A 13,067-nucleotide genomic window follows, 5' to 3' on the forward strand; every position below is an offset into this window, starting at 1 on the left:
TCCGACGGATGATTTCCAACGGTAAGGCGGACAAATCACGCTTTGTTATCAGGCTTTTGGCACCAAAGACAAATTATCGAGCAACTTGATGAATTGACCTCGCAGTGAGGGTGTGAAGCAGAGTTCTCTGTACCAACGACAAACTCTGATTGGAACTTTTGGAGTACAGATATTCGGAGGCTTTGCAATGACTTTTAAGGAGGCTTTTTAAATCTTCAATATTTTTATTAATTAAATACACCAGACTGGAGCAAATGTCTCGGAAAATATCACAAATAAATTTCTCTTTCATTCAGCATTTGTGTTGTTGATGATCTCTACATTACTGACTATGAGCAAAGTTCTTCGGCTTGCCGTAGGTTTAGTAGGGGTTGTGTGTGTGTGTGTGTGTGTGTGTGTGTGTGTGTGTGACGCCTGGACAACGACATTTACATGCATACTGTACATACATGGTAGTTTTTACAAATACACCAAGAGTGTTCATGATTTGTTTTCCACAAAAAAAGCCACAGATATTTTTTTTAACCCCATCTTTTTCTATATATACCACCAAAGGAAAGAAAGAAAAAAAAAAGCATTCCCCTTTGACAACACTTAAAATATATAAAGTGGAAACACCATGTTGTTGGGGAATGAGGATAGAAAAGGAATGGAGGAAAAATGAAAAAAGGTCCCAGGTTTTCCCCCAAAATGTCTTTTTAAACAAATATGCAGCGTGGAAAAGCCTGCATCTTCTTCAGCGTCATTAGTCTTTTTGTTTCTCTTCAGTCACAACATCCCCTTGTGTTTCATTTAATTTTACTCTTCCAGAAGAGTCCCCATGGATTCTGATCGGTCCCCTTCTTCTTCTTTTTTATTCCAAGGTCAAGGAGTCCTCGGCGTTCCCCCCGATTCAGGTGCATTAAGTGCAAGTATCCACCCATGTTTAGGGAAAAGCCGAGACTGAAAGGCTGAGGGTTGGGGGGGGGAGGGGGGGGGGGGGGTCGCAGAAATGAAAGTCAAGTAACTGGTCGGGCGGGTGGAGGACTCCTTTTGGGGAAACGATGGGCCTGGGAGCACTGCTAAAAGGCTGCTGATCCACGCCGTCTCGGGGTGAGAATGAGTAAGGGCTAAAATGAAGGCACACATTCTGCTTCCTGCACAGCTCCCGCCTAACACACCTAGTGAGAGATAGAAGAAAAAAGTGTTTTATTTAGTCCATCATTATAAAGCGTCAGCTCACAAAATGCCACACATGTTTCACACTGATGAAATCCACTCTCCACCAGCTCCAGTGTTTAATTTATTGATCAGCCAGGCTTTGAAACCCATCTGGTGTCCCATTTACTTTGCATTAACTTAAAAGTGTATCCATGAAGCGATTCTCTTTGGTATAATTACAACCCTGCTCTGACATAACTGCAGGAGGTGTTCAGTCCTGTGCAACCCAAAAATTGTACCCCTCTCTCTTTTTTTCCTTCTTTATGATTCTTAGAGGCAGTTTACTTTTCCCCTTCATCCCTCAAAATCACTAGGAGGGCTTCAGTCTATTAGTAATTGCAAACTCCTACTTGGGGGCTAATTAAAGTGACTGACGCTGGGAGGGTCTCGCTCCCCTGGGTCAAAGCAGCTCCGTGTGAGGGAGGTAATTTGTCTGTTCTGAACAAAGAGATTAGGGAGACGCAAGAAAGAAAAGCTTAATAAATGAGCATCAAATGCCCCGCACCTCAAACGCGGACGGCGGCAATTATGTCACGGCAAAAAAAAAATTATAACCATAAACACCGGTCGCCCGGATAAACCCGCGTGTTTGCGTACGAGCCGACTGCTTCATTTTCTCCCCGCTGAATCAGCCAGTGTTTCCGTTTGCGATCCCTGTTGTACTGTTGAGGACACACAAGGCGCATTGATCTGGAGAGTCGGTATCCCGCTTGCAAGTCTGTGTCATTTCAGGCCGTCCGCATTCTGCTACAGCAAAAGACATTAATGTGGTTTTGGGGGGAGATCTTTTTGTGACGAAGTGCTTCAGCAGCGGGCTAATTGTCCTCGTCTCACTCGCGGAGTTAACAAAAGCATCCCGAGACCGCTTCCCACTGAGCGATGCGTCTCTGTTTATTTAATAATTCTCTCTCTGCTATAATTAAAGCACCGGGGCCAATATTCAGATTGCATTTTAGCATCAATAATTCAGCAGTTTTCACTACAATTGATGTTAGCGCATAAATAAACAATGAGGCCTCATATTTACTACACCAGCCGTGCTGCAAGAGACATTGGGGGGGGAGGTTGCTGGTGGGTGGGAGTGAGGACTTAGACATTTAAAATTAAGCTAGATAATGCAACGGCTTTCAATTTAAATGTGAGGAGCTCTAAGAGCTCTAAGAGCTGATTTGTAGAAGTGACAAGCTCTTAAAAGGCCTGTGACGTGGAGGGAGGGAGGGAAGAGGGAGGGAGGGAAGGGGGGCTTAATGGAGTTCTACCTCTCCTCTACTCACAAAACCACTCAAGGTGAAATGCATGCTCCCAACAATATAATTCCTCTTTCAGTCAGACTCTGACACACTCCAAACCCCCCCCCCCCCCCTCCCATATCTCTCAGTGTGCTGTGTGTGCAGACAAGGTATCAATAAAGCTCCTTGTTGTGAGGCAAAAATGATCATATCTCCTTGCGGGCAGAATGAAGCTATCCCGAAGAATGAAGTTATCCTTCGTATATGATTAGGCCTTCTGTTTTGCTTTCACTGGAGGCCTCAAGATCAAATCATGGAAAGCCATGATGACAGCTTCCGTGATATACTGGCTGCTGCAGACTGCCATCTGGGTTCCACCTCGGGGCCCTGGATGCATATTCTTTTTGGCCTCGGCGTGATAACTGAGCCCAGGTGATCCCAGTCTTGTTGATACAGGACTCGAACGCCGTTTTTTTCTTTTTAAATCACTGTACTGCGCGCGTCCGTCGTGTCTCCGCACAGTTGGAAGTGCGGCTCGGAACGGCAAATACATTCAAGATGGGTCAAATATGCATCTGCTCATAACAAAAAATGAGTGCGAGGACAGCGGTACAAAAAGAAAAAAGGAAAAGAAATCATTTTCACGTTTTGTGCTGACGGTTAATACAGATTTTCCGAGTGCGTGTCCTCCAACAAAGAATGATGGAAAAATCCATTGGCTGTCTGAAAATAAAATTCATCATCTGCTCTGAGATTTAGTATCGGCTGCATGCCCTGCCGTGAAGTCGAATCGACGGCATCAACGTAAACAGAAGTGAAAAATGTTGCTGTGGAAATTACAGATGTTTTCTTTCCTTCTTTTTTCTGCTAATGACTCCAGCTGACTGATGGCGCACTTTTACCGACTCGTCCTTTTACCTTGAAGTGATCAGACTGTTTGAATACTTTGAAATGAGACCACAAAGAACTCTTTCCCCATCATCATCATCATCATCATCATCATCATCCAGCCCCCACAGGGCCACCGGTGCATAGTGCCCAGGTGTGGGCGGGGTCTTACCTTCTGGTCGGGCAGTAGCGGGTTCGTCTGCAGTGAACTCAAATGGCCGTTGATGAGCGCTGTGGGTCTGTCGTGTTCGCAGAACAGGCTGCCGTTGATGTAGTGGAACCGATCCCCGGGGACGAGCCGGTTCCGGCAGGTGGAACATGTGAAACACTGCGGGAGACCAGACAACAGTTCACAACCAGGAACACGAGGTAGTGCGCAATACTATTATGCAATAAGGTGTTCGTGGTGGTTGAAGGTGCAAAATAGTTTTTGTTGAGTTTTTGTTGAAGAAGAATTTGTTAGTTACTGACAGACAGTCCAAAGTAGCATCGCCTCAGACCTTTTCTCAGGCATCTCTCACAACCGAGAAGCTGGAGCAACATCAAGTTAGGCAACGGTTGCCAAATGTATTCATTGATCAAAATAGATGGCAATTTAATTTCCGTCCATGTCGTGTTGACTGGTTAACCAGACTGAAATGTTTCAGTAATTCAGTAGTTTTCCTTTCCCTGCTTTTAGCTGCTGCAAGTACAATGAGTACCACTTGACAACTAAACTTTCCACTTGAATGTTTTGCTCATCATTTTAAACTCAACTTTTAATTAATAATTGCTCCAGACTCTGATCAACCCATCTCTTCAGACGGTTCTTCATATTCCAAAACAACAAGCTTCTTTTTATGTTTACTGTCCACAGAAGACATCTTTGATCAAAACGCCCTCTAAAATGATTGTTCATTTCAGTGCAACTTTATTCATCCCGTTACGGGCCAGTGTAACAAATCCACAACAAAGGAACACTGTTAAGTGTGTGTGTAGCATTCTGAAGAAAACGTTAGATTTACCTTGAGGTGGTACACGTTGCCTTGTGCCCGCATCACCAGTTCACTGGCTGGAATGGACTGACCGCAAGCGCTGCAAGCTCCACTGTTTCCAAATAATCTGAGAAAAATTAGGAAGAAGAAGGAGACGTTACTTCGGAGCCCCAGTAGACATCGTCATAGAGTCAGCCCTGTGCAATGGACTGTGGTCTGTTCAGCACGTTCAGAGCTAAATTCACTACTCCCCAGCTCCATTGGTGACTTGAAGGGAGAGAGAAAAAACATAACCGAGGGGAGAGTAACAGAATGGAGAAATGGACAATCATCACAACGTCGACGGAGGAACGAATCCCTCCAGCTCTCTGCTCTCCACATGCATTGAGCACTGAAACGGCATATTACTTTTGGTGTGCTCCCCCCCCCCCCCCAGTTTTATTTTTTTGCAACCTAATAATAACCTGGAACATAAGCAATCAGGACCTAAGAGGATTTGATTGTACATCCAGGGGGAGACATAGTGCTTTTGCCATTAGGACTCCGGTGAATGCTCTGTCAGTGCCGTGTTTCCATTAGAAGCCAGTAGCTACTCGCGTTGATATATAATGTGCATGGGTTAACCTTTTCAATCATGGTGTCAACACTTTAGATTTGCTTCTGCTCATCTCTTTCGTCCCTAACCTTCTCCCTCTCTCCGTCTCTCTCTCTCCTTGATAATGAAATGCTTGCTCCAGCTTCCCTTCTATCTTCCTTCTGAGTCCACAATTTAGATTACTTCATCTCGGTGAGCAGCAAACTGAATGAAATTTCGATTTGAGCAGAAAGTAATTTACTGGGATCTGGACCCATTTGTCATCATATCTCACCGGGTGTTTGCTCTATCACTGCACTTTTCCTAAGCAATCAAATAAGACCACGGCATCTGACATGCTCCGCAGAGAAGGGGAGAGAGGGATGAAGAAAAAAAAAAAAGGGAGCGAAAGGGATAGGGCTAGGAGGGGGGGGGGGGGGGGTTAACATTGGTGTGTTTGCTTCAGATAAAAGTTGTTTGGCTCTCCAAAAAAAAAATTAAGAAAAAGAAATCGGGAGCTGAAAGTGCTGTACGAATTACTTTTTTTGCTGTCAAGACGTTCTTAAAAGGGGGAATTTTACGAAAAGTATTTAACAAATTCGTGCAGAGACCGAGCGAAGGAATAAATGCCTCTACCAATCCCGACCAGAACCAAGCAGTTGTTAGATATATTGACAAACAAACAAGCCAGAGCTCCGTTTTCGCAAAGGGGACACAGAAATGGCTTTCAATAAGACAGCCCAGGCAGAAGCAAATTTTGTCTTGGCGTCATTTGGAAAGGCTCCATCAAAACTCAATTTCAGAAACTAATTAACTGGAGGCTGTCGTCACAACACTGCCAATTCCCTGCTTTCACTGGGACAAACACGATAGTGGAAACGACCGCATAGGCCTCTCACTTTAAGACTCTTGTGCAATCTGTGGGAAAAGACAAATCCAAAAAATATATAATATATATATATATATATATATATAAACTTTGCTCAAATCGAAAATATGCTCTTTGTGCTCATGTTGAACTTGTTCCCGAGGAGTTTCCCTCCTTTTTTTTTTTTTTTTAAATAGATGTCGAAACAAAGACTGCATTCTCACCACCGCCTTTTTACGTTTCGCCAGCATGGAACTCATACCAGGTTAATAATTTTATCGCGGGGAGGGGGAGCTCTTGATAGTGTTTGATTTAAGGAGCCGAAGCCTTTAAGGTGCTAAATTAAGTTGCTCTATCGGTTTGAACTTGGGCTGTAATGGCCTCCTCCGCCAGTGACCTACAGCGCTGAGGTGAAGCAGACACTGCCAGGTCAGTATAATTAAGGCCAAGGGACTCTTTAATTGCAGTGACACATCTGGTTTCAGCTCTTTTTTTTCTCCCCCTTGTGAAAAGAAAAAAAAGAATCAGTGGCTCTTTCTCTGGTTCTGGAGGACGGCTGTGCTACGACCAACGCGTTTGATTAAATTAAATACCACAAAAGAAACACATTGAGAGCTGTCTGTTGTCTATATAGGCAGCGACTATTGGATTTCATTTCAGCGCGGACTGCCAGGTGAAATATAGCATGGCTTGCTGCTCGGCTGTCGGGTAAATGCAGACCTCATTCACCAAGGCCTTTGAGTGGGGTAAAATTACCCCACAACAATGATTTCTGCAACACAGTCCATTAAAAATGCCTCTCTACATCAGCAGCCAAAGCACCTTAAAAGCACTAGGCCATATTGATACTGAAGCGGGGCTTTGCATAATGGCAAGAGCTGCATTAGAGAAAGAGGGTGGAGGGGCCGGGGTGGGGAGATTGCTGGGATGAGGGAGGGCGCGTGGATCTGCGCCGTGTATGTGCAGGGGTGTGTGTAGGGGTGGGTGGTGGTGGTGGTTGTGGGGGGGATCAGCCAAATTACACTTGGTTAATTCAGAGTAACAGATCTGGCCCCAAGTGAATTGAAGGCCTTGAATTAATTCTGTTATGACAAATCAAGATAAACGTTTCCTCTAAATTGCATGCGATTTAATTAATTTCTGAGATCCCGTTTTTTTTTTTTCCCTTCCTCCCTTCCCTGGCTTAATAGTTCACATTCTCTTGTGCTGTCATAGTGCTTGAGTGGGCAGACTTCAAAGTGATATTAAATAACCAACTATTAGATTTACCTCACACGTTCTATTGGAAAAGTGCCATTTAATTACCTAGGCTTATTCAATTAAGGGGACAGCGTTCTCACTGAATCCAGCAGCCACAAGTAAATGAATTCTCCCTCTACTAGCAGCCCACAGAAATAATATCAGCTCCAGCTTAGAACAACATGATTCCACCCCTCCCCCCACCGCAGCAAACGCAACTTTGGCTTAAAAGTTCCCGACATTAGAGCTTCTGGTGGCAGCACTGCATGAGAAACCGGGGTGGTGCCTCATGTGTGTGTGTGGGGGTGTGTGTGTGTGAATATTCCCACTTGATTGATGAGAGATGGGTATCAACCCAGACCAGGCAGTACATCCCATTATAGCTGTGATGTGATGCGTTTCCACTCCTGATCAATCAGATGAGCCTTTTCTTATCAGCCGTATTAATCTCAGTTTGGAGCTTAACATGTATGTCGTACGGGGCAGCATAGCAGTCTATTACAAAAATGAGTCTGGCCCTTTAAGAGAGGGGGGGGGGGGGGGGGGGGGGGTGACAGCGTCAAATGGCCTTCGCAATAATCCCTCTTCTCTATCTGTCTTTCTCTCTTGCTCTCTCTCAAAAGCCAATTTGGTTAATTAAATGTTTTGTTTGCAGTGTGGCTCTCATTCATTTCGGACACGTCACTGGGAGCGGATACAAGCCAGGGACCAGATCTCATTAGATAAAACCCATCAGGACTAAAGGAAATGGAGGGGGACTATAATTAAAGCATTTAATTGTGTAGACTCACTGTCAGATGTTTTTGTCTCTTTCTCTCTCTCTCCCCCACACGCTCCTATCTTTATCTCTGCAGAGATCTCCTGGTTCCATAATATGCGTTTTAGCTCTTCCACCAAGCATGCTCTCATTTCAAGTGGAAAGGTGTATCCACATGCCCACCCCCCCTTCCAATTTTAATTACGTTATAGTCCCATTATGAATGAAGTACCCCATTGACTTCCTCATCCTCTTCATGAGGTGGGTGTGAAAGCGCACAGGCACACTTTAGATTTTGAATTATCCGCACGGATCTAATAGCAGTGATGCAGGTTCCATGTTTACCGTCAGCGCAGCTCCGTCCTTCAGGTTATTAATGCAAAGACACATGGATTTGCATGCATTTTAACTTTTGAAAACACATCTTGTGTTCATAGAATAATAGTCAAACTAAATGAATACCCTTCTTGGGCCCCGGGGTGATTGAAGAAAGCATCTGAACTTCCAGTAAACTGTGCCCTGTGCCGTGACATCAGCCTGCTCCACATTACCAGAGTGAGGGTGTCATCAGTAAGCTCTGGTTGGGTTTCTGCCACACCTACTAGAATATTTAAAAAGGCTCTCTTTGCTAATTAAAAAGGGTGCTTTTCGGTTACATAAAAACTAAATAAAAACAATAATCTGCGCCCGACACGAACACCGTGCACACGTCTCGCAGAGCAAACGCAAAAAGCCACAAAGACCACGAGTTTTTGTCCTTCAGCTGACCATGAACATCAGACGGGGCAGAACGACACTTTTCTGCTCTGTGCCCTGTCAACATGCCAGCGTGTTTGACCTCGTTCGGGTAGACCGGGGAGACTTCAACCAGGGCAGTTTAATGAACACCGATGATGTCAGTACAATATGAGACACATGTTCCGCAGAAGTACACCAAACCTTGTTTATCGTTTGCATGGACCAGCCCTATTTCTGGCCGGTTTAGAACTTGATCTAATAATGTTTCTTAATGTATCCCAGCACTTTAAAAACAAGACAGTATCTGGATGCTGAGGAACACAATTATTTTACAAAGAAAAACATCAAACTTTCACTGTGACGGTTGCTTCAGATAATCTGAGGCAATAATGATCGATCTCCTGAACAAAAGATAAATGATGCGCGCATGCGTTACAACTTGTTTTTCTCTTCCTCACCTGATGTAGTCATTTCTACAGAGGATCATGCCGCTCTTCGTGTAGCACGACGTGCCGATTTCGCCCAGCTGGGCCTGGCAGCAGGAGCACTTGAGGCATCGGCTGTGCCAGTAGCTGTCCATGGTGTAGAGGAGGAAGCGGTCTGCGATTTTACCCCCGCAGCCTGCACACCGCTTCCAGGACAGAGAGCCCGTGCCCACCGGTGGTGGCTGGCTGCTGCCTCCGGGATTCACCATCGTCCCTAAAAAAAAAAGAAAGAAAGAAAACACGCACCCGTTAGACAAGTTGCTGGTTTTGCTTAAACCGGGCCAGTATTGGCCTTGTATACAATTAGGTTTGGGACCTGCGACGGGTCGGCTCTCGACACAAACATCATCTGTACCACACGCCACAAGGGAATCTACGAATTGTCAATTTGGAAAAACTCCATCCCCTTGAACATCTTGCAGGCCACCAATCTCAACAAAACACAAGTCCGGAGTCCTGCTCTGCCACGAGTCCTTTTGGTGAACTAATCTGCCCTTGATCTTCGTCCCTGTGCGGTTGCTTCGGTTGGACCTCTCTTGTGACGAAATGCCTGCTGCCTGCTAAACCCCCCCGGGGAGCCAAAAGGAACAATTATGCCGCGTGGGCTTTTGTCGAGCGGTCCTAAGAAATCCTAAACGGCACAATACTTCAGCACACAAGTCCTCGCCCCATCGCAGCCCAAGTGGCTGAAGGGAGGAGGTGATGGTTACGGGCTAAAAACACAAAAGGAGCACTGTGTGAACTGGCTGGAACAGAAATTGCCTTCCAACTGACATGCGAGACCGCTTGGTGCCCCCGGCTCTGTGTTTACCAACAACTTGATGCTCGCGGGCCTTTGACCCCCAATCGATGAACTTGCAACACAATGCCTTTACTAGGACACACATAACTGATCTTCCACAGCCCAGACCTACCACCTCCTGTAATGATGCCTAGGTGTTCTAATCTACTGCAACCAACGCAGGCATTTGTTTCACCCGCAGAAAATAATGTGCAGTCTTTCAAATGTAATCCCTTCCCAATTTGGTCGTGCAGACTACATGCCTGGATGAAGCCAAATCTTTGTTGAAAGGCAGGTAGGCTAATTAGAGTTGGGGGTGGAAGAGGAGGGAGGGTGGGGTGCACACAGAAAAGCATTCAGTAAGCCCATTAGCGATGGCTCTTAGGAACAAACCACAGCCTACCTTAGCGCTGATTAAATCTAAAGGGAGATGAATCAAAAAGCCGACCTGAAAGTGACTCCCTGGATAAACAAGACGGACCATCGTCAAGTTTCATTCAGAGAGGAGTTTCTTTTTCTTTTCGCTTTTTTTTCCGCTGAGATATGGAAGGGGACAGGAGGGGAAGGGGATGAGGAGGGAGGGAGGGAGGCTTTTAACTTAAATGGGCTAACTCGAGTAATTACACGGGCAGGCAATTTGGGCGCAGAGACCAAGTCATGGAAATAGAAAGAGAGAGAGAGGGGAGAGAAGGAAAAGAAAAAAACATAGCAGGCAGCCATGCGCTAAAAAGGTCTTGTCCGCTGGCTGCTGCGCTTTAGTAGAAAATAAAAGAAATGCAACCTCAACGTTGGCGTTATTGCGGGGCGAGCGCGTGCATAGCGGATAAGAAGGGAGGGAGGAAAAAGGGGGTTGGGGGGGGGGGGGGGGGGGGTGCAATGTCGCAAGAATAACACAGGCTATCAAATATCACCGCTAGCATTCTTAAAAGACACGAGAGGCTAGTTTCACGGCGTGAACTAACCTAGCTAAAACTACAAACTGATGAAAGCTTATTTCTCTTGTTCAACCCCATGCAACACAGCGGCGGCGCAAGCGGACACCTACCTCGGCTGTCTCTCTTGAGAGTAATGGCTGTAAAGTTAATGACTTGCAGGGTAGCAGCGTAAACAGGTAGGCTACACGGTCCCACCACCAGCCCCTCCACACACAGAAAAAAAAAAAAAAAAAAAGTACAGGTAGAAAGCGGGTACACTATCGCGCGCACGGTCGGCCTCCGGCTCCGCGAGCCTCGGACGAGGACTCGAGCTCGGACGTTCGCCGAGCAAATGGAGTTATCAGATAGTATTTCCACTGGACGGTTCCCGTTTTACTGGCGCTGCTGCTTCGGTCTTTCTTTTCTCTCGCTCGAGCCAAAGCAGTCCATTGCCAGATGTAGTGACAGGTCTACGCGTGCCGCGCTGTCATCAGAGCGAGAAGCGCGTGCGTCTTGGCGGAAAGGAGAAGGGGAGAAGCAACAACGAGGCTGGCGCTGGCACACACGGGCTGTGATCGACTGTCCTCCCGGTCTGCTCGCTGGGTCCCGTTAGCTGCTTGTTCGACATGTGTCGCTGACAGGAAGAAACCTCCAGTAAAAAACCCTTTTAGCCGCGTGACGAAGGCGCCGCCGCAGCCAATCGGCGCTCGGTCCATTTAGCAGGAATAACAAATCCAGCCAATCAGAGACGAAGAGAGGGGATGAGGGGGGGGCGCGATTGACTTGTGGACACGCAGAGAGGGATGGAAGGGATACGGGGGCCGGAGAGGTGCGAAAGAAGCGGCGTAAAAAGACGAGTGTCCAAAATGTACACACTTGTAAAAACACTGTCGGGGGAGAGGCGAGACCCGCAAGGGAGCTTCATAAACACGCCATTCTTAGGGTGTGCCGCGTGGAATTAGTTGCAAGAATATAAATTGTGTAATTAATTTGTCTATCTTCTTGTATTGCGCACACACTATTCGCAAAGGGAATGATTGGCCGTGATAGCTGAATAATAGTATCCTAATAAAAACGGATGGATCTCCTTTCGTTGTCATACAAGGGCAGACTGAACATTTATTTCATTTTTTTCTAAATACGAGCCGCATAGGCAGCATCCAGTGGGCTGCATTCACCTCACGTCTGAGTTTAATTAGTTGACATTCAATAACTACTTAGTTTACCGAGGGTGACTCCAACCTCTGGGAAATATCGAGGCCTAATAGCTGCGTAGTGGCGCCATCGTCTGTCACCGAAAGTAATCGCAAGGCCTGCTGTCGTGTCCAACCTCATTAAGCCCTGGGTCATTGGTTTCAACACCTATTAAGGCTAATCTGCAAGACCTCGATTTGGCTGAGATGCCTCAGATTCACTGAGTCTTGCAGTTTTAAGTTTCCACCATCACGTGAGACTTCAAAGACTGCAAGTGATTGCAACCCTCCTCATAGAAATAATGTGGTGCTGACATGTTGCTGAACATGGTGTTGACAGAGAAAGAAGATCCTTGCTCTTGTATATTCAGCTTTTACAAGAAAAACAACAACAAGAAAAAAAGCTGCAGTGAAGCAAGTGAAAAACAAGTGACGTCTTTGGGTTAAACAAAAAAAGTGTTGCTATTGGAGAAAAGTTGCCTCAGAGAAAACTTAATAGAGATCCACCGGGTTGACCGATTTTACATGACAAAACAGCTTCATTAAAAGATGCCCCTGGCTTCATTAGGAAGACATCAGATGTATAAAGATTATCTTTTTCTTGACTTTAATTGTTTAATTATTCCTGCAGCTCAAAAGGAGACTGTGCTGCATCAAGCTGATTTCCCCTTTGGCAAAGCCGATGTGACTCCACCTCGGTTTGAGCCGCATTCTCCTGACGTCCTCATCAAGCCTCTCACTTGCGAGAACAAAAAAAGCACAGAAGATGGCGAAGAATATCGTTTCCCACCAAGGAATGATTAATTGATATAAATGATTAAAACAGAGGGAAATTAGGAAATGAATTTGAAAAGGGGCCTCTTAGGAAAAGCTTTGTTTGTTCCAGGCCTATTTTAATGAGCTTTTCATAAGTGGGCAAGAGAAATGACTCTGCGTGTTCTTCTTCTGGAGCTCTTTTGCGAAATAATTATGGCTAGCTGAAGGGAGTAAGAGGGGTGGAGGGGTCAGGGAGCTGCATGCATGGGGGAGCAGGGTTTGGGGATGGGGAGAGAATTGTAAGGGGGGGGTGTTCCCTAAGAAATTGATCATCTCCTTTCTCCGCTGAGATCTTTCAGTCCTGTGGCAGTTTCCAAGCAGCCGTATTATGAAGCAAACCAGAAAAGAAAGAAGAAAAACACACACACACACACAACAATTGTGGCGCAACACTATTTCAATGTTTAAACA

At 45.8% G+C, this 13,067-nt stretch overlaps 1 protein-coding gene across 1 annotated transcript; it reads right to left on the bottom strand.

The window, feature by feature from the left end:
- Window positions 1–227: 227 nt before the first annotated feature.
- Window positions 228–10,870, bottom strand: lmo4b (LIM domain only 4b). Its single transcript, XM_079221407.1, has 5 exons — window positions 10,779–10,870; window positions 8,926–9,166; window positions 4,322–4,418; window positions 3,490–3,645; window positions 228–1,160 (listed from the first exon to the last, which is right to left on the bottom strand). The coding sequence occupies exons 2-5, from the start codon at window positions 9,159–9,161 to the stop codon at window positions 1,152–1,154; spliced, it is 498 nt and encodes a 165-aa protein (XP_079077533.1). The 5' UTR covers window positions 9,162–9,166; window positions 10,779–10,870; the 3' UTR covers window positions 228–1,151.
- Window positions 10,871–13,067: the final 2,197 nt, after the last annotated feature.

Source organism: Taurulus bubalis (assembly GCF_910589615.1).
Source record: "Taurulus bubalis genome assembly, chromosome: 7".
Lineage (NCBI taxonomy): Eukaryota > Metazoa > Chordata > Actinopteri > Perciformes > Cottidae > Taurulus > Taurulus bubalis.